At 43.0% G+C, this 26,291-nt stretch overlaps 1 protein-coding gene across 1 annotated transcript in view; it reads left to right on the top strand.

Annotated features, from left to right (window-relative positions):
* Positions 1-26,291, top strand: part of LOC137346984 (cation channel sperm-associated protein 4-like) — a 62,222-nt gene that overhangs the window by 6,345 nt on the left and 29,586 nt on the right. Inside the window, exons 2-4 of the mRNA XM_068010960.1 lie at positions 10,942-11,001; positions 16,460-16,603; positions 24,038-24,139. Of these exons, the coding sequence (XP_067867061.1) occupies positions 10,942-11,001; positions 16,460-16,603; positions 24,038-24,139 (306 nt within the window). The remainder of the gene's footprint in view (positions 1-10,941; positions 11,002-16,459; positions 16,604-24,037; positions 24,140-26,291) is intronic.

Genomic DNA, 26,291 nt, shown 5'->3' with positions numbered 1-26,291 from the left:
GCACTACCACAAGGAGTAGTTGAGGCAAACAGTATAGATGCGTTTAAGGGGAAGCTTGATAAGCACACAAGAGAGAAAAGAGCAGAAGGATGTGGTGAAGTGGTGAGATGAAGAGGGGTGGGAAGAGACTTGTGTCGAGCATAAATACCGGCATCGAACTGTTGGACCGAGTGGCTTGTTTCTGTGCTGTAAATGCTTTGTAATACTTTGTAGTTGAATCTGTTAACTTCACAGATCTGTCGTCTTGATATTTTCAACTCTGGTTTTCGTAACAAAAGAAGCAAAATCAATTTGTCCTTTTGCATATGCTTATACACAATTGGCAGACATTTCCTGGGGAATATATTGAATTTTCTTTTGTGTCTCCTTCCTCCTAAGTTGAAAAAGTTTTGTATTCTGAATGAACCCGGCATACTTAATCTTAACCTTTTGCCACAGAACTGTTTTTTTCCTCCTCTGTTTAAATATAGTGTACCTTTAAGACAGAGAGAGAAGTTTTAGATTTCTGAGAACAGCGTGCCACAGCTGCATCTGTTAGCTAGGCAACAGCAGGAGAGTGAGGAGGTCAGATGGTATAATTGGGCTTTGTAAAAACCAGCTTAAACCAGTTTTGAAAGAGACACCAGCGAAGCATGCTCGTCTTGAAAGAAGAGAATTCTCTCAGCAAATATTCTATAATGAGCCTCAAGCTGTGTTAATTGCCTAAGGAGAAAAAACCCTTTTGAAGAGAACATTCGTATTGCTGGAGGTGGCAAAATTCCTTTTTCTTTACTTCCAATCTAAGGAGTCTTTGCTTCAAGATTGAATCTCTCTTGACTGATTGTGTTTTCTGGAATTCGCAGTAAAGCTTCGACTGAAATCTACCAATTTTAAAATCCAAACATAGACCTGCCGTTATACCCCATGTTGAAGGAACTGTTTGCCACCTGCTGCAGCCGAAGTGCTTTGAATGCCTATCAAAAAAGACTTTCATCAAATCCACATGGAGACTTGGAGTGCCATCCGATTATCATTTTTACACTAGGATACCTCACCCATCAGGAACGTAACCCACAAAGACTTATTAACCCAGTTATTTACTTATTCTTAAGAAACAGCTAATTTTTTAAAACATCATTTTTTTTTATAACGGTTCACCATTGATTTTTGAATGTATGTGTGTGAATGGGGGAGTTATGTTAAAATAAGAAGTTATAAGGTCTTTAGACATAGGTTTATCTTAATAGTGTTTAAGATTTAGTTTTTTAATAAATAGTTAATTTGTTGTTGTCTAAAAATACCTTGGTTGTTCTTTTTTATTCTGGGGGTTACTAGAGTGTTTAATTTGGCTGATTTCCGGTTGGGTGGGAAAACTTTAATAATATGTTGTGACCTGTGGAGTGATGAGACTGAATTGACAGTGCATTGCTCCCGTCTTGGTCGTAACACTTTCTGTTATAAGTGTCTGCATTATTGATTCAGCATGCATCCACAATGGGACACAATCAAATATGCCAGTCAAACCTGTCCCAGCTTTTGAAGTAACTGCAATCACGCCCTTGTAAACTAGGTATTGTGTAGCAAGTGGCCGCTTCAGAAAAATGAAGCAGTGATTCCCCCTCATTGGGGTTTGCTAAGTGTCAACAATCACAAACTTCATTAGTTGCTTATGGTGAATTGATTCTAGTTGAACTCCCTGACCAGATGGATCCAAAAACTAATCAAGAGGCTTGTTGACCAGTTGCTGTTCACTGCACTGTCTGTATTGTTCATGAGGTGTAAAAGGAAAGGTCGATCATGTAAAAACCACCAGTAATATGTAATCTTTAGTTATTTGTCTCTCGTTTTGCCCTTCAGAGCTTGTTCAAATGGTACCACCTTCATTCCAATCCAGCTATATATTGGTTTTCTGGCATTAAATTCTGAGGGAAATATCTTCTGTTCTCAGACTCTGCATATTTCACCTTCAGCTCTTCTTTCTGAGATGATTCCTTCTGATAAAAGTTCATCACATTTCTGCACCTTGATTTTAAATTTTTCATCTTCATGTTCAAATCCCTCCATGTTCTCCCTATTTCTGTAACCTCCATCCCTACAACCCTCCAAGATCACTGCATTGTTCCAGCTTTGGCCTTGTGCATTCTCCACTTCACCCCACTATTAGCGGCCATGCCTTCAGACATCTAACAAGGATGAGAAATGTCTGCTACATGGCAGATTTCCAACAGTGGGGTTTCGGAAAGCCGCCATTGGCTTCTCCCTTTTCAACCTTAAAAGACTGGCTTTTTTTAAAAAAGCTGGCCAACCACGAAGCTACCCAAGTTGGATGAGGTACTCTGTGTGTGTGTGGTGGTGGTGGGGGGAGGGAGTTGGATGGGGTACAGTGAGTGTGTGTGTATGTGTGTGGTGGTGGTGGTGGTGGTGGTGGTGGTGGAGGGAGGGAGTTGGATGGGGTACAGTAAGTGTGTATAGGAGGTGAAGTTGGATGGGGTACAGTGTGTGTATGTGTGGGGAGTTGTATTGGATACAGTGTGAGTGTTGGGGGGGTAGTTAGATAGGGTAAAGTGTGTATGCTTTTACGTGTGTGTGAGGAGTTGGATAGGGACACTGAGGGAGAACTTCAGAGCTTCAATCTGGAGTTCAGACAATTCCATACAGACAAACTGTTTCCCCATACAAAAAGGAAGGTGAGATTTATGGTGGAATGAAGTACACAAGGGGGACAAATACAACACTCTCTGCAGATTTGTATTTGTTTTGATGAGCTGCTTCCATGGACTTATGGTTGAAGGTTCTTTCAGCACCATGGCTAATATCAATGACTCAGGCTCTATGTGGATGAATGTTAGGACATACAGTGCCATCAAAACTGTGAAATATACACCGAGAGCAGAGGATAAGTCAAGTTTAAAGTACTTTGCAAGAAGACACAAGACTAGTGATCCTGTTGGTGGCAAGCTGGTCGGTATGCAAGAGGCCCACAAGATGTATGCTGAGGAGAAACATCAGGGGAGAATAGAAAAAGGGGAACAAAGGGAAAGACTGGAACTCACACACCAGAAACTGGCCACGAAACTCTCTGCCAAAGCAGTTATGGTTGCTGCTAAGAAAGCTAGAAAAGCCCATGTTATAGCTCTACGTTCATCAGCTAAAGGGGAAATCTAATGAGTCAATTAGCAGTGTTTGTAAAACTTTAGCACAGATTTCTGTACAAAGCAGAGAATACCTCAAATTGTGTGTTGATATGAAGAAAACCTGTATAAAAGTCAAAAACAACTGGCTGAGCAAAAGAGCTGAAGAAGCAGAGTACGCTTTCAAGAATGGTAACACCGGTTTTAGCGGGCTTAAAGTTGGATAAACCCCCAGGCTCAGATGAGATGTATTCCAGGCTGTTACATGAGGCAAGGGAGGAGATAGCAGCGCCTCTGACACAAATTTCCATATCCTCTCTGGCCACAAGAGAGGGGCCAGTGAATGTGAAACCATTATTCAAGAAGGGTAGCAGGGATAAACCAGGTAACTACAGGCCAGTGAGTCTAACATCAGTGGTAGGGAAACGATTGGAAAAAATTCTGAGGGGCAGGATTAATCTTCACTTGGAGAGGCAGGAATTAATCAAGGACAGTCAGCTTGGCTTTGTCAGGGAGATCATGTCCAACAAACTTGATAGAATTTTTCAAGGCGGTAACTAGATGTGTAGATGAGGGTAAAGCAGTTAGTATAGTCTACATGTACTTCAGTTAGACTTTTGATAAGGTCCGGCATGGGAGATTGGTTAAGAAGATAAGAGCCCATGGGATCCAGGGCAATTTGGCAAATGGGATCCAAAATTGACATAGTGGCAGGAGGCAGCGGGTGATGGTCGAGGGTTGTTTTTGCAATTGGAAGCCTGTGACCTGTGGTGTACCGCAGGGATCGGTGCTGGGACCCTTGCAGTTTATAGTGTACATTAATGAATTAGATGTGAACATAGGAGGTATGATCAGTAAGTTCGCAGATGACACGAAAATTGGTGGTGTTGTAAATAATGAGGAGGAAAGCCTTAGATTACAGGATGATATAGATGGGCTGGTAAGATGGACAGAACAGTGGCAAATGGAATTTAATCCTGAGAAGTGTGAGTTGATGCATTTTGGGAGGACTAACAAGGCAAGGGAATATACAATGGATGGTAGGACCCTAGGAAGTACAGAGGGTCGGAGGGACCTTGGTATACTTGTCCATAGATCACTGAAGGCAGCAGCACAGTAGATAAGGTGGTTAGGAAGGCATATGGGATACTTGCCTTTATTAGCTGAGGCATAGAATATAAGAGTAGGGAGGTTATGATGGAGCTATATAAAACGCTAGTTCGGCCACAGCTGAAGTACTGTGTACAGTACTATAGGAAGGATGTGATTTCACTGGAGAGGGTGCAGAGGAGATTCACCAGGATGTTGTCTTGGCTGGAGCATTTCAGCTATGAAGAGAGACTGGATAGGCTAGGGTTATTTTCCTTAGAGCAGAGAAGGCTGAGGGGGGACCTGATTGAGGTATACAAAATTATGAGGGGCGTAGATAGGAACAAACCTTTTCCCTTAGCGGAGGTGTCAACAACCAGGGGCATAGATTTAAGGTAAGGGGCAGGAGGTTTAGAGGGGATTTGAGGAAGCCTTTTTTACCCAGAGGGTGGTTGAAATCTGGAACACATTACCTGATGGGGTGGTAGAGGCAGAAACCCTCACAACATTTAAGAAGTATCTAGATGGGCACTTGAAATGCCATAGCATACAAGGTTACAGGCCAAGTGTTGGAAACTGGGATTAGAATAGATAGATGCTTAATGGCTGGCATGGACACGATGGGCTGAAGGGCCTGTTTCTGTGCTATATAACTCTATGACCGAAAAAATATATTCACTAGTCAAGGTCATAGCTGGAAAGAAATATGTAAACATAGAAATAGGTTACACGATGAGGACAAAATCAGACTGAGATGGGCAAATTACTGCAGGTAGCTGTTTGAAGAAGAACCAGAAAAGATAAACCACAAAGATTGGAAGTTAAAAGAAGAGGAACTAGAACCTGAGGTACTGAAAGATGAGATAAGAAAAGCTAAAAAGAACATTGAGTGGAAAGACAGGACAAGATCAGATACCAGATGAAGCACTAAAAGCGAGAGGTGAAACAGTAATAGATGCAATGAAAGAAATTATTGACAATATATGGACACCAGATGAATGGGCTTGCAAGTGGATTATATCTGAGATGGTTGCAATGCCCAAGATAGCAGGCACACAGGGCTGTCCAAAACAACATCATATGCTAAGTCTCATCAGTCATGCATCTAAAATACCACTAGATGTCATCAAGGAGAGTCACCTCCCCCCCCTGCCCGTGTGAACAGAGAAGTGACAGAGGAGCAGTTTGGCTTCATTCCAGGAAAGGGTACATCTGACACTATGCTCAGAAATCTCATGGAGAAATGTGAAAACAAGCAGGAAGCCCTGCTTTGGCTCATGTTCATAGACTATCCCAAAGCTTTCCACACTGTCCAGCATGATGCTCTATGGAAGACACCTAGAGACTTTGGTGTACCCAAACATCTTGTGTAGCTAATACAAGAACTATATAGAAATGCCTCACAAGTCGTCACAGTTGGTGATGGGCATACAAACTAATTCCAGTTTGAGAAGGGAGTCAGGCAGGGTGTCTTCTTTCACCCAAGCTGTTTAATGCTTGGGAGAGAAGATAATGAGGATCATAGGAGGTCGTAGCAAATGGAATCTCAGATATGTAGATGACACCACACTCATAGCCAGAACAAAGGAAGAACGAGAGACTATATCAGGGTTGGTTAAAAGATGCAGTGAGTCTTTTAGACTGAACATAAATAAGGCAAGACCAACATTATGGCTGTAAATGTTAGTGGCAAAGTCAAGGTTAGAAGCACCAAGATAGAGGCAGTGGCCAAATTCAAGTACCTTGGCTCTATGATAAACACCAAAGTTACATCCAAAAATGAAATCCAGGTTAGATTAGCTGCAGCAAGAGGGGTGACCAGTGACTTAAGTAGCATCTGGAAGTCCAAAAGCATCAGCTTGAAGTTGAAAAAACGTCTAGTACAGTCACTTGTGTGAAGTGTTGCACTCTACGAATGCAAGAGTTGGACTCTGAAGAAAGAGAATGAGAGGAGGATAACAGCTTATGAAACGTGGGTGTGGCAGAGGATGCTCCAAATCAGCTGGATGGACAGAAAGACAAATGAGTGGGTTAGATCAAGAGTAGAAGTTCAAGAATCTAAAAGGGTTGCTAAGTACAGTTAGAGAGAGAAAGATAGCCAAGTACAGCCATGGCAAACGAAGATCTGACAGCTTTGGCTTGGCAAAAATTGAAGGAGAAATTGAGGGAAAAAACAAGAAGAGGAGGAAAAATCGGATGGGTGGATGAAATTGAGACATGGACTGAGGGAGGCTTGAAGAAAGCCAGAGAAGAGCAACACAATGCCAACGGCCCCACTAAAGGCTATGGTGACAATGAACAAACGAGCACAGATTTATGAATAACTTTTCAAGGTCATGTTCTGGTGTTAAATTTTACTTCATCCTTCATAATAACATGATGTACTAACTATTAAATGCTGAAATGTTGGAATGCTGAGGTCACTTTGGTGATTTCATACAAATGTATTGGTCCACTGTCTTGATGGTAATCGAAGATAAACAAAGGAAAAACATTTGAAGTGGCCTGGAAGTATGTGCATTCATTACAGATCATTAACAGTGCTATAAAGACATGAGTCATTGTCAAACAAAGTTCTGACATTTTGTCTTTGTCCACTAATTTTCAGACCTTTTGGTCTTTGGTCACTCTCACCCCTGATCTGACCCTAAGCTCTGGATTTCACTCCCTAAACTTTTAATTCTCTCCACTTGTCTGTCTTTTAAGACACTCCTTAAACCCCATCTCTTTGACCAAACTTTTAGTCACCTGCCCTAATACTTCCTTCTTTAGAACTATATGGGCTAGTAAATGAAAGCTCAGATTTGTTAAAGGCAAATTGTGTTTGACTAACCCTCTCTTTGAAGAGGGTAGTGCAGTCGATGTTATCGATCAGGTTGTCCAACGTACGACCTGCGGGCCAAGATTCGGCCAGCCAAAGGTTTCCATTGGCCCACGGATGTATTTCAGAGATATGAAATTTTCCATTGTCTTCTTCTTTCAGAACCAGCTTATTAAAACATTGCACTGAATTTCACAACTGACAGATGCTAACATAGGGAATGGCAGTTTCACAACTTTAACAGACTCAGGATTTTCTGGCAGGTTCCAACTTTTTTTTAAAAGCCAGCCAGAAAACTGTGAATCTATCCAAAGTAGGGAAACCACTGTTCCCATTCCCAGCACCTGTCAGCTGTGAAACAGTGTAATTTTTTTAAGGAGAACTGACTGACCGACCCCAAAGCTGCTGTGCTGAGTGCTCGCACTCCCTGCAACTGTCAGAGAGAGAAAGGGGAGAGAGAGGGGGGAGAAACAGATTGGGGGAAAGAGAGAGAGGGGAGAGAGAGGGGGGGAAGAGAGAGAGAGAGGGGGAAAGAGAGTGAGAGAGAGAGAGAGGAAGGAGAGACAGATAGGGGAAAAGAGTGAGGGGGAGTGAGAGAGGTTGGGGGTATAGGGGTCAGAGAGAGATGGGGCAGAAAGAGAGAGGGGGAAGAGAGAAAAAGAGGGGGGGAACAGAGAGAGGAGGGCCACAGAGAGAAAGGGGGGGGGGACACAGAGCAAGGATAACACAGAGAGGGGGAGAACAACACAGAGAGGGAACACAGACAGGGAGGAAAAGTGAGAGACAGAGAGAGACAGACAGACAGAGGGAGAGAGAGTGATCAAGGTCGCTCCTGACAGATGGACATCTATCCAGAATGCTCCATATTGCTACAAATGTGTGGGAAAACATTGACTACTTGTACAAGCAAAAGAATGCCAAGTATCTCACTAAATCAGTGTCCAACAAAGTGACAAGAAAGTAAGTCAATAAATTAATCTTCTCATTTAAAGCTTCTTCACAAAACTGCACATTTGTTGTTTTGATTAATACAAAGATACATTTTTTAAGTCTTTTATCTTTCCAAAATTATCTCACTGGCCCCCTATGTAAGACAAAAATTGTAATATGGCCCCCACGTGAAAAGGTTGGACAACCCTGTTATAGTTAATGGACTTTCAAAAGGCACTTGACAAAGTATCACATTATAGACTTGATAGAGAAATTAAAGCCCATGGGATTAAAGTCATAGTATCAGCATGGATACAAGATTGGCTAAAGGACAGAAAGCAGAATGCAGTGGTAAAAGTTATTGTTCAGACTGGAGGGAGGTATATAGTGGTGTTCCCCACTATATAGGGATATAGGTATATTAGGACCACTGCTCTTTTGACCTGAACTTGAGTATACCGGGCATAATTTCAAAGTTTACAGATGACACATAACTTGGAAATTTAGTAAATAATGAGAAAGATAGTAACAGTCTGAAGGAGAAAATAGACTGTTAAAATGGGTAGACACATGGCAAATAAAATTTAACACAGAGAAATGTGAAGTAATAAATTTTGGTAGGAAGAATGATGAGAGGCTATATGAACTACATTGTACAATTTTCAAGGTAGTGCAGAAACAGAGACAACTAGGGCTGTGTGTATACATACATACATAGAGAATCTAACCATCTCCCCTTGACATTCAATGACATTACCGTCGCTGAATCCCCCACTATCAACATCCTAGGGGCTACCATTGACCAGAAACTGAACTGGAGTAGCCATATAAATACCGTGGCTACAAGAGCAGATCAGAGGCTAGGAATCCTGAGGTGAGTAACTCACCTCCTGACTCCGCAAAGCCTGTCCACCATCTACAAGGCACAAGTCAGGAGTGTGATGGAATACTCACCACTTGCCTGGATGGGTGCAGCTCCAACAACACTCGAGAAGCTCAACACCATCCAGGACAAAGCAGCCCGCTTGATTGGCACCCCATTCACAAACATTCACTCCCTCCACCACCGACGCACAGTGGCAGCAGTGTGTACCATCTACAGGATGCCCTGCAGCAATGCACCAAGGCTCCTTAGACAGCACCTTCCAAACCCACGACCTCTACCAACTAGAAGGACAAGAGCAGCAAATGCATGGGAACACCACCACCTGCAAGTTCCCCTCCAAGGCACACGTCATCCTGACTTGGAACTATATCGCCGTTCCTTCACTGTCGCTGGGTCAAAATCCTGGAACTCCTTCCTAACAGCACTGTGGGTGTACCTACCCCACATGGACTGCAGCGGTTCAAGAAGGCAGCTCACCACCACCTTTTCAAGGGCAATTAGGGATGGGCAATAAATGCTGGCCTGGCCAGCGACGCCTACATCCCATGAATGAATAAAAAAAAATACAAATCTTTGATGGTGCAAGGACACGAGCAAGCTAGCTTCCCAGGGTATAGTACCTCAGTGGTTATAGCTATGGAGTAATAACCCCATAGGTCATGAGTTAAAATCACCCTGTGATAATTTGTGAAATTGAATTTAATAGTCTGATACCTTGTGGGCTGTCATCAGAAAAAAACCTACTATGAAAGCTCCTGGATTGTTCTGCAGAACTCCACCCCTACCGAGTCTGACTTCCAGACTACCTGGTTGACTGTTACTGCCCTCTGAAGTGACTTGGCAAGCCATTCAATTGCACAGGCAATTGGTTCAAGAGGAATTCTCACCATCACCTCAGGGTAACTAGGAGTGGCCAATAAATGTGGGCTGAGAACAAATCAAAAAAGGAACCATGGCTTCCAGGTAGAGATTGTACCTGCCCTATGTGCTATCATTATTTACTATGAGCTATCAAAAACTTAACACAGCCAAAAAACATTTACAAATAGGGTGCAGTTGTGCTAAATATTAAATAGATGCTGTCAGGCATTGTATTAGTGTTAATTATTGAAAGTTAATTTACATTACAAAAACACCCAGTAAAACATCCTGTACAGGAGACATGTAAAGCAGGGTCCCTTAGGACAGATGTAATGGGCTGGCTATAATATCTGCTTCTCCAGTTGATCTGTGGCAACCAGTGGGTTAGGCTGTGTCTTCATATGACCAGAATGCAGTCGACTGCATATGAGCATCTTTCTCTCCATCGGCTACAGAATGTAGTGCTGTTCAAACAGAAGCACGCGCTTCCTCTTGACTTGGTAATCGCTGGGTAACAATTGGATTTTTTCATTGTATTGCATTGAAGGCTTGTATACTCTGTCAAGGTCATTCATCATATCTTTTGTACAAGGCTTACAGGAACATAGGAAGAAGGGTCACTGACCCGAAACGTTAACTCTGCTTCTCTTTCCACAGATGCTGCCAGACCTGCTGAGTGAATCCGGCATTTCTTGTTTTTGTTACAGGAACATACATTGAGGATCAGATATACAGTTGTAAACATCAAGGTGGGGAATACTGGGTAACAGAGCCTAGGTCATTCTAGTCAAGGGACTATAGATTCAGAGGGGAAGGTGGAAATGCATTGCTATTGAGCAGTTTAATTGGCTACCCATAAAATACTTTATGGGCATAGTCTAAAAATTAGGGCCAGACCGTTCAGGAAAGCTGTTAGGAAGCACTTCTTCATGCAAAGGGTGGTAGAGGTTTGGAACTCTCTCCCACAAACAGCAGTTGAAGCTAGAACAGTTGTTAAATTTAAATCTGAGATAGATTTTTGTTAAGCAAAGATATTAAGGGATATGGGCCAAAGGCAGGTATATGGAGTTAGGCCGCGGATCAGCCATGATCTCATTGAATGGCGGGACAGGCTCGAGGGGCTGGTTCCTGTTCCTGTCTTCCTATGTTCCTATGTCACAAATTTATAGCACAATGAAATGTCTCTTTTACTATGTGTTGAATATCTTAGCAGGCAGCAAAATTGTTTTCTCTTTCTGTCCTAGGAACCTAAACTCAACGTGAAAGAGTTGAAAGTAGACTTCAGTGATATCATAGAGGGAAAGGTATGTCACCAATCTATTGTCTGCCTGCACTAATGTGGTACAGTGCAACAGATACAGTAGTGCGTTACAGTACGACCAATACACTTGTGTTACAATGTGAAATATTGTGTTACAGTTTTGACATACATTAGTGTGGTACAGTCTGACAAATATAAACATCTTTTTGAACATAGGCACAATGTAATTTCAAGGTATGGCATTTTCTGAAAATCATAAGACATTTACAATACAGATGGAGGCCATTGAGTCCATCGTGTCTGTGCTGGCTTTTTGTTAGAGCAACCCAAAGCTAGTCCTATTGCCCAACTCTAAACCCAAAGCTCTCTATCTCCCTCTGCTTCAAATATTTATCCAATTTATCTTCAAGGATGCAAATTATAGTCTAGGCATCAACCACTCCCTGTATCCAACAACACTCCGTATAAAGAAATCTCTCCTAACCCGTATAATGATCATTTTAAATTAATGACCCCTTGTCACTGTCTCCTCACTGACAGGAAATAGCCTTTCCTATTCAATCATTCAAAATTCTAAATAAAAGGAGACACTATTAAATCTTCTCTTAGCTTTCTCTTTTTTTTCCAAAAATATACTTTATTCTTAAATTTTGTAAAAATACATTACATAACAGTTCAAATTTGACATTGCAAAAAGTGCAATACAGATCAGTTTCTTTCAATAGGGTATATGAGGTGCCTCACTACACTTGCCATTACAGGTTATATTTACAATGTTGAACATTCTCTGGTGCATACAGCCTGAGGGGTTTTACATGGTTCTCTTAGCTTTCTCTGCTCAAATGGAAATAGTCTCAGGATCTCATATCCTCATCACTACAGGTTTCCATCCTGCTGAATCTACATTGTACAGTGTCTATGGGTTTAATGTCCATTCTATGATAAGATGCCCAAAACTGCACTAACTATAAAATATAACACAGTTAACTTGAACTGTGGCCCAGCCAATGTTTAGTCTCAATTCATTATTGTTTCTTTGCTCTTCTACTCTACGCCCCTAATTTAAAAAAAACACATTCTGTTGGCCTTTTTATGGCTTTATCTACCTGTACTCGCACCTTCAGGGAGTCATGTATTTGAAACCACAACAAAAAACTTGCATTTAATGTAGTAAATCGTCCTAAGGTGCTTCACAGAAGTATAATCAGTCAAAAATTGACATGGAGCCGGAGAGAGACTAGGACAGGTGACTAAAAGGTTGGTCAAAGGGCTACATCTTAATGTGTGTTTTAAAAGGGGAGGGAGAGTTGGAAAGGTTTAAGGAGGGAATTCCAGGACGTAGGGCCTAGATGACTAAAGGCACGGCTGCCATTCGTGGAGCGAAAGGAAGTTTGGGGTGCATAAAAGGCCAGAGTTGAAGTAATATAGAGTTTTTAGAGGATTGTAGAGTTGGAGAAGGTTGCAGAGATAGCAGTCACAGAGATAAAAATCCTGATATTTCTCTGTTCATCCACACTGTTCAGTCTCTTTCCTTTAAGTGTTTACTCTTTTGGCCTTTCTAATCTTCCTTTCTGTTTGATGTTAAGTGTCAGCTTTGGCCCAGTAGTCGCGCTCTTGCCTCCTAAATCAGAAAGTCATGGGTTATAGCCCAAATCCAGAGATTTGAGTATGAATGTTAGCTGCCACATCAGTACAGTAATAAAAGATGCTACATTGTTGGAGGCGGTGCCCTTTGGATGAAACATTAAACTGAAACCCCAAATAAAAACAGAAAGTGCTGGAAATACTCAGCAGGTCAGGCAGCACCTGTGGAGAGAGAAGCAGAGTTCTCTCTCCACAGATGCTGCCTGACCTGCTGAGTGTTTCCAGCACTTACTGTTTTTATTTCAGATTTCCAGCATCTGCAGTATTTTGCTTTTATTGAACTGAAACCCCATGTGGCTACTCAGATGGATGGAAAAGCTTGCATGTCCAATTTGAAGAAGAGACGTTGTGCTGGCCAATATTTGTCTCTTAACCAATTTCAGTAAACCAGGTTAATTGGGCATTTATTTAACAAAGTGACTCCTGACAACGCAGCAGCCCGCTGATGTCATCAGAGCGCTCCAAGCTGCGCACATGCACAAATGGTCTCCTGCTGTCATTGAGATGCTGCACATGCGCAGTCTACATCTTGCCACGACTAATTGGCGCACGCACGGAAAACGTCATCAGCTACTCCCTCCCCTCGCCCGCTTCCCCCCACTAAGTTACTCTCTCCTGCCCCACTGACCACTCTTCCCCCCCCTCAGCCGCTCGCTCCAGACCTCGCCACTGCTCTTCCCTACTCCCCTCGGCCGATTGTTCCCCGCTCCTCGCTACTCAACCCGCTCTCCGGCTGCTTGCTTCCCACTCCCCCAGCCACCAGTTCTAGTTCTTCCCTTCTCTAGGCCACTCGCTCCTACGTCAGCCCTCGCAGCCCACCTTGCTTCGATTGAACGTGGGAGCGAGTGGCCGAGAGGAGGGAAGTGGCACGGCCTACAGCTAACGTCTGGAGGGGGAAGGGGGGAAGTGGGGAGCGAGCGGCCGGAGAGTAGGATGGCGGGTTTGGGGGGTGGGAAGCGAGGAGTGGGGAACAATCAGCTGGGGAGAGGGGAAGGGGGGAGCAGTGGGGAGGTCTGGAGCGAGCGACTGAGGGAGGGGGGGAAATGGCAAGGCTGTAGCGAGTGTGAATGTGTGGATTGGAAGAATGGGAGATTGCAGAATGGAGATGGGGGTGGGGGAGGATGGGGCAGAAATTCACAGAGTTATTTCCTCCATAAACTTCACAGTGTAAATGTTGACTTTACCATCCCATAGAAAGTTCCTTTACAGTCCAAATCTCAGTGGCAGTATCATAACAGAGATCTTCTGTCTTTGTCAAAAAAAATCAAAACAGTTGAGCAGGAGACATCCAAGAAAGGATACAAATGAAGCAATGGCAGGAGGGAGTGGGGGACCGTTGGGGGTGGGATGGAAGCGGCGATGGCAACCTTTGAGGGAATTTTCGGGTTGAAGTTGTTTTTCTGTGATAAATTGAGCAGCGCCATCTTTAATCCTGGCAGCTGCCTGAACGTTGCAGACAGTGACATTTCAGTGGAAGAGGCTACATTTGTGCATGTGCTAGTACTGCACCACCTAGTGGTTGCATTGTCAGCAAATGCAGCCTTTATTTAATTGCTGTTCTGGGACCTTGTTCTGTGTAAATTGGCTGCTGCATTTCCCTCCGTTATGACAGTAGCTACACTTTAAGAGTACTTAATTGACTGTGTAGTGCTTAGGATGGCCTGAGTACACAAAGGTACTATACCAATGCAAGTTCTGATTTACATGTCTTACATTCTCATATTTCTGCATTATCACCCCACATATCGAAAGCTTTTTTATATGTCACTATCCTTTGACCCTCTTCCTTCGATGCATTCTTTTACTCCTAGTTGGAATTTATTTAACCTATACTTTTATCGATCTTATATTTAAATATTTCTCACAGCTACTCCACTGTTTGATCCACCATTTTTCCAACTAATTCACTTGTGCTGGTTTGGGTCCCCTTCATTTCATTTCCAGTTGAACATATTTTATCTGTTTTCAACGTGACCCTCATTAAGTTCTGGTCTGTGTTTCTCATGTGTTATCCTCCATTTGGATCACTTACTTGACCTGTTTCATTGCCCAGGTCCAGCACTTCATCCTTCCTTGTTGGGCAGACAGTATCTTGATTAAGGAAGCAGTTCTGGTTCATTCTAAGAACCATTACACATGTTGACTACAGAGTTTTCTCCCATCCACGTTTATCTTAGGATAGCTACAGCCCTCCATTGTTGAAACTCTGTTGCAACTAGGATTTCCAGCCCCCCAGGATTGCCCCAGAGTCTCTAGAATTATAAAGATTAACCTCCTGGATGCTGCTGCCAGCAACCCAGGAGAAAAATCACAGGGGAATAAAAAATGTGTTGGAGATTGTAAGAAAGTTTGTTTGACTGACAATTGGGAATTATCCAATCGGATAATGAAGAGTCTGTTCACTTTCCAATTGGCATGGAAAGTTGGAGCACCTTGAGGATGGTCATGTTAGGCAACCAATGGTGGGAGGTAGAGGGATTGTTGGCCCATTGGTAGCACTCTTTCATGTCATGAAACCTCCTGGAATACATCCAACTGCCATTGGCAACCGCAGTTATCAATAAAAAGCTCTCTAAATTCAACGTCATTAATCTGTCTTTTATCCCTATCTCTTGATAACCATACCTAACAAAAATCTGTCATAAAAACAAAAAGTGCTGGAAATACTCAGCAGGTCTGACAGCATCTGTGGAGAGAGAAGCAGAGTTAACGTTTCAGGTCATGTCCATCTTGAATATTTTAATTGACCCTGCATCCACAACGTTTTGGGGAGTGAGTTCTAGATTTCTGCTACCCTTTGTGTAAAAAAATGTTTCCTGATTTCAGTTTGAATGGCCTAGCTCTAATTTTGAAATTGTGTCCCCTTGTTCTGGGTTCTTAATTTCTATCCTATTAAATCCTTTTATAATTTTAAACATATAATTTAGATAACCTCTCACCCATCTAAATTCAAGGGAATAAAAGCCAAGTTCATGCAAACTGTCGTCATAATTTAACCCTTTAAGCGCTATCATTCATGAATGTGTGCTGTACCTCATCCTGAGGTGCATTGCCTTTAATCAGAGAACTTTAATCAGTTGTTTAACAGGTAGAGGGTGGGCAGTTAGTTCTGCAGAGAGACACATCTGCAAATACATCATCCTTATTAGAAGCAGAGATTGGTATGCAATGGTACAGATTTATAATTGGAAATTTCATTTGGTAATATAGCATTTATCTGTAAAAAGAGTGAAACTACTGGCAAGATAAAAAGTAGGGGAGTTGTACTGGTCTACAGAAAAATTAATTGTAAGCCTAAAATTATTGATAAGGTTCATGAGAAGAAACTCATTAAAATTCACCTTAAATGAAACTGTATTATGTAATGCTGAAGCAAGCGGAGTGTCACACAGAAGAGCTAAGGAAAAGATACAAAAAGCAGGGTTTGGAACAGATATGTAGGATTCCTAAAGGCCTCAGATACTCAGCTCAGCCTGTAACAGGTTTGAATCTCCAACCAACCATCATTAGGTCTGGTTGTAAGGATTGCCTTTTATTGTATGTTTATATACTATAACATGTACAAAATACTTAATAAATCTGTGACACCTGATATTCAGTGTTTAGAATCTTATTAATTTGAGGACTAAATTATAAGTAAGGCCATAAATATCCTCTCTAACATGTTCAATCCTGGTTAATTGCAGGATTGCTTTATCTAGATTACATTTCATAAATAACTTGTCTCTGTTCATGTTTTGATTCGGAATTACATTGCAAAATATATTGAAGTTTGTAATGCAGGTGTTTGAAGCAACCCCTCCATTATCTATTGGTGCAGAAGATTCTGATAATTCATTTCTGATATTTTTTTTTAGGATGAGTGGAGTGTGGAAGACAAAATCTCTCAACACGTTTTACGCACTTTGCTGGACCATATTTTTCTGAGGTCATTAATCATCGCACTGCTTATTGGAAGCTGTGTTGCCATCAGTTGTCAGACCGACCCTACCATCTTAGAGGTAAGGAATAAGAACTGTGTTAAACCGCTTAGATGCATAGCTTGCTGTTACATCTGTTTTACCTGGACTAATGATCCAGAGAACCCTAGACTAATAATTCATAGAACATGAGTTCAAATCTCACAATAGCGATTTGAACTCAGTTTGATGCTGACTATGAAACCCATCCCAATACTGTCTCTAACTTTATGAATTTGTTTAAAGATTTAAAAACTTATCCTACAGAGCCCCCAGTGTTTATAGAGGTTGTGTTGGGTTCTGTGATTCTATGATAAGAAATGGATGGTAAATTGTGAGAGAAAATATTACTGAAAATTTAATGATGACTGAAAATGTCTTTTAGTTAAAAGTGCCTCATTTTCTTTCAGAATATAAAAGAACCTATCAGCCTTTTCCTATTGTTTGAACCTAATTGTAACTGTACCTATAAATGGCAGATATGTGTAATATTTCCCAAGCTGTAAGTATTCTAATCATGTGAAACATACAGTGTAAAAGAGTGTGTGATAAAAGGCAGTTCAGTAATATTTCTATCTCTTTCTTTCCAGCATCTTCAGTTTGCATGTCTCTGATATATGCTGGAGATGCACAAAATCTGCAGACAACTGCCCAAAATAGTTGGTGCATTTAATGTGTTATAAGCAGCTCTTTTGTAATTGGCTTCAGTGGTAATGTCAAATTGTTTGTGGCATTTAAGTACCATGATAAGTTGCCGGGGCTATAACAGTAAAAGTGACCGTTAAACTGTTGAATTGTTGTAAAAACCCAACTGGTTTTCTAATGTCTATTAGGGAATGGAACGTGCTATACTTACCTGGTCTAGTTTATATGTGAGTCCAGTCTCACCCCCAACATGGTTGACTCTTAACTGCCTTCTGACGTCACCGTGCAACCCACAAAGTTGCATCAGGGCAACTAGGTATGGGCAATAACTGCTGGTTTTGCCAGTGACACCCACATCCCGAGAACTAGCACAAGACGAGTTAATTCCACTTACTCACTTATTCCTACATGTAACTGTTACTCTACTTCTATTATGGAGCAAAACCACATGTAGAACCAGATAACTTGAGTTGTGATAGAACCTCTGTGATGGCTCAATGGGCAAGTGCATGACCCATTGTACTGAGCCATACAGAGTTTAAGATTTGCTCCTCACTGTTCATTAGCTGTACTCAGACAGGGCAGCAGATATGGAGCTTCGATTAACCTCAGCTCTTAATGTTTCAGGAGGGCAAAAAGATCCCATGCCACTATTTCAGAGAAGAGCAGAGGAGTTAAAGCCTGGCTACCCGACTTGAACCCGACTAGACACAACTACATTTGTCGGGGTCGGGTCTATATTCCGAGTCCAGCATTCAGGCTCGGGTCGGGCTGGACAGTGCTGCTTCCGGGAAGTCACGTGACCAGGCTTACCCATGATTCCCCACAACTCCATCTGCAGGAATCGCCTGGTGCCGGAACGGATGAAGGATATTCATATCGGGTCGGGCATGAAAAATATTAAAGGGCTCGGGTCGGGTTCGGGTTGGCTGTGGTCGGGTTGGGCCCAGGTCGGGTTTTAATTTTATGCCCGAGCCAGGCTTTAAGAGGAGTTATCCCCAGTGTCCTGGCCAGTATTTATCCCTCAATCAATATCACAAAACAGATTAATGGTCATTATCACTTTGCTGTTTGTGGGTGCTTGCTATGCCTAAATTAGCGTCTGCATTTCCTACATTACAACACTGACTACACTTCAAAAAAGAACTTCATTGGCTGTAAAGCACTTTGGGATGTCCTGTGGTCATGAAAACCGCTACATAAATGCTAGTCCTTTTTTTTCCTTCCTTTCCCTTTTCATTTCCTTCCCTTCCTTTCCTTTCTGTTCCTTTCCTTTGCCTTCCTTTCCTTTCTGTTCTTCCCTTTCCTTTCTCTTCCTTCCTTCTCTTTCCCTTCCGTTCCCTTCCTTCCCTTTCCTTTCTTTTCTTTTCCCTTCCTTTCTGCCCTTTCCTATTCTCTCCTTTCTTTCCTTTCAAGTTCAGCCTCAACTGGAGTATTGCATCCAGTTCTCGGCAGCAAACTTTAGGAAAGGTGTGACGACATTGGAGAGAGTGCAGAAAAGATGCACGAGAATGGTTTCAGGGATGAGGAACTTCTGTTATGTCGATAGATTGGAGAAGTTAGGACTGTTTTCCTTGGAGAAGAGAAGGCTGAGAGGAGATTTGAAAGACGTATTCAAAATAGTGAGGGATCTGGACAGAATAGATAGGGAGAAACTCTTCCCACTTGTGAAAGGATCAAGAATGAGAGGGCACAGATTTAAAGTAATTGGCAAAAGCAGCAATGGCAACATGAGGAAAAACTTTTTCACGCAGCGAGTGGTTAAGGTCTGGAATGCACTACCTGAGAATGTGGTGGAGACAGGTTCAATGGAGGCATTCAAAAGGGAATTAGACTGTTATCTGAAAAGGAAGAATGTGCAGGGTTACGGGGAGAAGGTGGGGGAATGGTATTAGGGGAATTGCTCATTTGGAAAGCCATTGCAGACACGATGGACCGAATGGCATCCTTCTGCGCTGTAACAGTTCTGTGAACCTTTCCTTTCCCTTTCTTTGCTTCCTTCCCTTTCCTTTCTTTTCCTTTCCTTCCTTTCCCTTCCTGTCCCTTCCCTTTCCCTTCCTTTCCTTCCTTTCTTCCCTTTCCGTTCCCTTCCTTTCTTCTCTTTCCTTCCCTTCACTTCCTTCCCTTTCCCATTCTTTTCTCTTTCTTTCCCTTCGTTTCTTCCCTTTCTCTTCCTTTCCCTTGATTTCTTCCCTTTCCTCTCCCCTCCTTCCTTCCCTTTCTAGTTTGGCCTCAGCTGGTGTATTGTGCCCAGTTCTGGGCACCGCACTTTAGAAAAAGTGTGAAGGCATTGGAGAGAGTGCAGAAAAGATTCACGAGAATGCTTCCAGGGATGAGGAACTTCAGTTATGAAGATAAATTGGAAAAGTGTTTTCCTTGGAGAAGAGAAGGCTGAGAGGAGATTTAATAGAGGTATTCAAAATAATGAGGAGTCTGGACAGAATAGATTGGGAGAAACTCTTTCCAATCGTGAAAGGATCGAGAACGAGAGGGCACAGATTTAAAGTAATTGGCAAAAGAAGCAAAGCGATATGAGGAAAATCTTTTTCACGCAACAATGGTGAGGATCTGGATTGCACTGCCTGAGAGTCTGGTGGAGGCAGGTTCAATCGAGGGATTCAAAAGGGAATTAGACTGTTATCTGAAAAGGAAGAATGTTGAGGATTACAGGGAGAAGTTGGCGGAGTGGTATTGGGTGAATTGCTCTTTCGGAGAGCTGGTGCAGACATGGTGGGCCGAATGGCCTCCATCTGCACCGTGACAATTCTGTGATCCTTTTCTTTCTCTTCCCTTTCCCTTCCTTCCTTTCCTTTCCTTCCCTCCTTCCTTTATTTCCTTCCTTTCTTGCTTGCATTGTTGTTGTTATTAGATTTGTTCCATATTTTGATCCTTCGATTTTTAATATTTAGTATTTATTTAAGAAGCATTTTGACGAGAGTCTTTTTTAAACTGCTTGCGGTACGCTTGTTTTTAAATACAGCATTTTGTATTTCAGGTGGCACAAGATAAAAGAATGCCAGAGAGATCCAACAGACCATAGTTCTGAAATTCCATGATCTCCTGCTGCAAACTCCACTGAAACCCAGAAACTCTGGGCCCTGGTCTTGCATGGGTGTTTCTTATGGTCTTTTTGATGGTGGAGCCTCCACCCACTCTAACCCAGGAAATCCATTCTACCTCCCATCCCCTCTCCAGAACAGGAAACTATGGCTTGTGGGACAAGGCAGAAGCTTAAAATGTACCCTTTTGGTGTCGGCACCTGCTCACCCATGCAGATTAGGTGCTTGTTACATCAGTCAGCATGGTTTAGATCTTCATGTCCTTTCTTATTGAATGGCATGGCTCATCTGCTCCATGTCACTTACTTTCCCGTTAATTTTTCTGACAGACTGAACAGCTGCCAGGTATCAGCCCATAATCATTCTGCCACTCTGTGCATCATGTACATGGTGAAAGAGAAGGTAATCCTGACACTTGAAGGGTTTAAAATTGATAAGGAGGAGCTATTGGATAGGCTAGCTGTACGAAAAGTTGATAAGGCACCAGGACCGGATGAGATGCATCCAAGGATGCTGAGGGAAGTGAGAGTGGAAATTGCGGAGGCACTGGCCATAATTTTCCAGTCTTCCTTACATTCAGGTGTGGTGCCAGAGGACTGGAGAATTGCAAATATTACACTATTGTTCAGAAAAGGGTGTAAAGATAAGCCCAGCAACTATAGGTCAGTCAGTTTAACCTTGGTGGTGGGGAAGCTTTGAAAACGATAATTTGGGACAAAATTGATAGTCACTTGGGCAAATGCGGGTTAATTAGGGAAAGCCAGCACTGGTTTGTGAAGGGTTAATCGTGTTTGACTAAATTGCTGGAGTTTTTTGATGAGGTAACAGAGAAGGTTGATCAGGTTAATGCTGTTGATGTGGTGTACAAGGACTTCCAAAAAGCATTCTTGGGCGGCACAGTGGCGCAGTGGTTAGCACCGCCGCCTCACAGCTCCAGCGACCCGGGTTCAATTCTGGGCACTGCCTGTGTGGAGTTTGCAAGTTCTCCCTGTGTCTGCGTGGGTTTCCTCCGGGTGCTCCGGTTTCCTCCCACAAGCCAAAAGACTTGCAGGTTGGTAGGTAAATTGGCCATTATAAATTGCCCCTAGTATAGGTAGGTGGTAGGGAAATATAGGGACAGGTGGGGATGTGGTAGGAATATGGGATTAGTGTAGGATTAGTATAAAATGGGTGGTTGATGGTCGGCACAAACTCGGTGGTCCGAAGGGCCTGTTTCAGTGCTGTATCTCTAAAACTAAACTAAAAACATTCAATGAAGTGCCACACAGCATACTTGTCAGCAAAGTTATAGCTCGTGGAATAAAAGGGACAGTAGCAGCATGGATTTGAAATTGGTTGAGTGACAGGAAACAGAGAGTCGTGGTTAATGGATGTTTTTCGGACTGGAGGAAAGTTTGTAGTGGAGTTCTTGGCATAATTTCAAAATTTGCAGATGATATGAAACTTGGAAACATTGTGAACTGTGAGGAGGATAGTGCAGAACTTCAGGAGGACATACACAGGTTGGTGGAATTGGCGGACAAATGGCAGATGCCATTTAATGCAAGTGTGAAGTGATTCATTTTGGTAGGAAGAATGCGGAGAGACAACATAAAATAAAGGGTGCAATTCTAAAGGGGGTTGCAGGAGCAAAGGGACATGGGTATATATGTGCATAAATCATTAAAGATGACAGGACAGGTTGAAAGACCGGTTAATAAAGCATGCAGCATCCTAGGCTTCATTAAATTGTGCGTAGAGTACAAAAGCAAAGAAGTTATGTTAAACTTCTATAGAACACTGGTTCAGCCTCAACTGAAGTATTGTGGCCAGTTCTGAGCACCACACTTTAGGAAGAATGTGAAGGCATTAGAGAGAGTGCAGAAAAGATTCACGAGAATTGTTCCAGGGATGAGGAACTTCAGTTACGTGAATAGATTGGAGAAGTTGGGACTGTTTTCCGTGGAGAAGAGATAGTTAAAAAGAGATTTGATAGAGGTGTTCTAAATCATGAGGGGTCTGGACAGAGTAGATAGAGAAAAACTGTTCCCATTGGTAGAAGGACCAAGAACAAGAAGGCACAGATTTAAGGTAATTGGCAAAAGAAGCAGTGGCGACATGAGGAAAAACTTGTTCAAGCAGCGAATGGTTAGAATCTGGAATGCACTTACTGAGAGTGTGGTGGAGGCAGGTTCATTCGAGGCATTCAAGAGGGAATTGGATTGTTGTCTGAAAAGGAAGAATGCAAGGCTACAGGAAGAAGACGGGGGAGTGGCACTAGATAAATTGCTCTTTTGGAGTGCCAGGACAGACACAATGGGCTGAATGGCCTCATTCTGTGCCGTAACAGTTGTCTGGAAAAAAAATCCGTGATTCTGTGACATACTTAGCACTGGGAGTGAATGGAAGTTACTTAAATTAGCTGACATTATATCATACCACAAGATCAACTATTTCCCTTGCACCTGCTATGCAACAGTCCGGGTACCACAAATACTGCAACTGCAATATCGTCAGGATTAATGATATCCACTTTTCTACCACAGAGTCTTGCTGTCCAGCCCATAGTGTTCATTTACATGTGTGCCCTGGGCTGTATGCATGAATTTCCAATTTTACAATTTATTCTTGGGATGTGGGCAGCACTGGCAAGGCCATATTTATTTCCCTTATCCAGCTGTCCTGAGAAGATGATGATAGGCCTTCTCCATGTAGCAATTTTTTTCACAAGAGTGGTTTGTTAGGCCACTTTAGAGGGTATTAAATAAACCAGGTAGTATGCACTGGAATCACGTGTAGACCAAACAAGGTAGGATTGGCAAGCTTCCTTCCCTGAAGGAGATAAGTGAACCATTTGGGTTTTTACAACAATCCAGTAGCTTCCATGGTCAATTTTCTGGTACCATCTCACACTTTACCGCAGTTCCATAACTTGCTATGTATGGGAGGATTTTTAATCATGTCACTGAGTTACTAATCCATTATTATAACCAGTGTTTCCTCTGATTTTCTTCATTATGCGCTGTCTGTTTATTGCACTACATGGTTCTTTGACGATTGCTGCGCGGCTGCTCTTCCACACATGTAAAAGGGAACATTATGCACAGCCCTTTTGTTTCACTGCATGGTACGTTGCAGATTGCTTAGTGAAATCATTGATCATAACCAGTACACCATCGTAATTGAAAGGATATTCCTGATTGAGTGCTTAAATCCCACTCTCTGGAATTCTCTCTGTAAACCCCTCCACCACCTCTATTCTTTTAAAGCTCTCCTTTGACTAAGTTTATGGTAACCCCCAAAATTGCCTTTGACTCAGCGTCTGTTTTACCTCACTGCGCTGTGAAGCACCTGATGAAGTTTTTCTACTTTAAAGGTACTATATAAATGCTGGGTGTTTTTGATGCTGTTAGCTAATTCAGATTAAACCCAAGACCTTCCAGTGACTGTTTGTTTGACAGTGATCTGGCTCCAGTTTGGAATACCTGCTCCATTTAAACTTTGTAGAGTGTCTACAAATTATGCCACTTGTGCTTAACTGTGAATCAGTACCAGTATTGCTGGCATAGATACTGTAAGTTGTCTAATTCCACAGATCCTTTGTTTTGGCGACGTTTTTGTGAAGCAGGTTATTGCTGGTAATAGTTAATATACGCTGCAGTATAACTGCATTCATGAATAAAACTTAAAGTTAAGCAGGCCCATTGAGAATCACTCCTGGTAGGCCTGCCTCGTAACATTGGCCGCTCCTGTGGGCTCCTTACTTTGTAATTGCTTCTTGTCCTCCACACAGAGGTACTCCTTGTTCTTTGCGATATTTGAACAGATATTGGTGACGATCTTTCTCTGGGAGATGCTGCTGAAATGGTACTACGGTTTCTGGATATTCTGGAAGGTAAATACCAGCTCTGTTGTGGCAAAGCTTTGTACCGGTTTAGCAAAGATGGGAAAGATAAAGGATCTGGGATTGATTATTGATCAGTCAGCATGAAGCTGTAACCAATAGTGATAATCATACCAAATTCATCCAATTAATGGTGTCAGATAAGTCATTCTAAACTTGTACAGGTCACAGATGAGGCCATGGTTTCAAATATTGTGTGCAATTTTTTTAAGAGGATGTTGATGTGTTGAAAAGGGTTGTGAAAAGAGTCATTCTAGGAGAGAGAAGAGACTCAGAACTGATGGCAGTGTAGAAAGGTGGAGATGTGGGCCTTGATGGATATTCTGGAATTCTGCTTAATTATCCTTAGGTGGGATAGAGCCCCTTATAGGGTAGATTGTATCTGATCTCCAGAAGGAACGGGTTTGATGGCTGAAGTTGTGCTTTCCTTCTTGTGTCACTAAAATGCTTATCTAAACATTTGTTACTTTCCATCTTGACCTCTCCAATACTCTGCTCCCTGGCATCATGAACTCCATCCTACACAGACTCCAAAATTGCACTGTCTGCACCCGAGCCATACTAAGTTCCACTCACCCACCACCCGCTCCTCACTGACCTTCATTGCCTCCATGACCCAAAGCACCTAATTCAAAGCCTATCTACTCACAAATTTCTGCTCAGCCTCACTGCCCCATACCTCTGCAACCTCCTCCAGTTCTATGTTCCAGCTCATGCTTTATGGTTCTCTGAGCCTGGCCTCTTGAGCATTTCTCCCTCCTTCCACCACCCACTCCACCCCCCACTCCCTCCCCCCCACCCAACCCGCCTCCCCCAGCCTTCACATTCCTCACGGTGTCATAGCTTTCAGCTATTTGGCTTCTGGAGTGGGGTGGGGGGGGTGTAGTTTTCCCAGGCAAGGGGTGTGGGTTTGTGTGCATGCGGGAGTTAAATCCCCTAAAAGTGACGTTGGGTTGGGATCCCATCCTGCCCTATTCTGGTGTCACTGGGGCAAGAATAAAGGCGAGCAGAAACCCCCGTGCAGCTGTCAGGTAAGTATGAAATACTTTAGAAACTGATTAACTACTATTTTAACCCTCAATTCTGGATTTAACAGCCAGGGCACCTTTTTCCCCAGAGTCCCCAAGGCGAGTGGGAAGAGCTTCTTCAGTGAAACTGACAAGCGAGGAAGGCTTTGATCAGTGAAACTGAAGAGCTCCAACCATGGGGAGGCTGCTGGTCAAGGAACTTCTCTCAGAGTACTGTCACTGCTTGACAAGTGATTGCCAATTTCTTGGAAGGCACTTCTGTCTCACATTTCACTCACCTTCAGCTGCACTGTCCTGCTGCCGGCCTTCGCCACGGCATGGGAGCGGTGTATGCCACTCCACCTTGCACAGCTGAAGAAGGACAAGAGGAGAAACAACACCACTGCCAACAGCACCAGCAGCGGCTGGAGCATCACCAGCAGCACCAACTGCTTTCTCTCCAGCTGCAAGCACCACCACAAGGCAGAGGGGATGGACACTCAGATCCAGCTCAAAGGATGTGAGAGCCCCAACATGGGTCTACAGGCAGAGGATCAGCTATCCTGACATGTCTGAGAACTAGTGCCTCAGGAGGCTCAGGTTTTCACAGCAGGTCGTTGCTGACATCTGCAGGCTCCTGGAACAAGACCCCCTTCCCAGTGGAGCAGATGGGCACACATTGCCAGTGACCGATTAGGTGCCTGTCACTGGAGAGCCTCCCGCACTTCACACCCACCTGCCCTCTCTGACTGGTCAGGGAACCTGGAGGCGGGATCATAATGCCATGGCTCAGTGAAAGAGCCTCGCAAAGCCCGATCCTTCGCCATTCAGTTTCCCAATCTATAAATGGTCCCACCGTTCTGGCAGGGGCTAAGTCCGAAAATTCCTCCCCTGCTGCCTGCAGTTCTCTAGAGTTTTGAAGAATGAGGGGTAATCTCATTGAAACTTATAAAATTCTTACAGGGTGTGGCAGGGTAGCTGTCGATAGGATGTTTCCTCTGGCTGGTGAGTCTAGAACCAGGGGAAACAGTCGTAGAACAATGGGCAGGCCATTTAAGACTGAAATGAGGAGGAATTTTTTTACTCAAAGGGTGGTGAATATGTGGAATTCTCTGCCCCAGAAGGCTGTGGAAGCT

This window comes from Heterodontus francisci, chromosome 31 (genome assembly GCF_036365525.1).
Source record: "Heterodontus francisci isolate sHetFra1 chromosome 31, sHetFra1.hap1, whole genome shotgun sequence".
Taxonomy (NCBI): domain Eukaryota; kingdom Metazoa; phylum Chordata; class Chondrichthyes; order Heterodontiformes; family Heterodontidae; genus Heterodontus; species Heterodontus francisci.
Note: the sequence above shows the minus strand (reverse complement) of the source record. Positions and strands in the feature narration are given on the sequence as shown.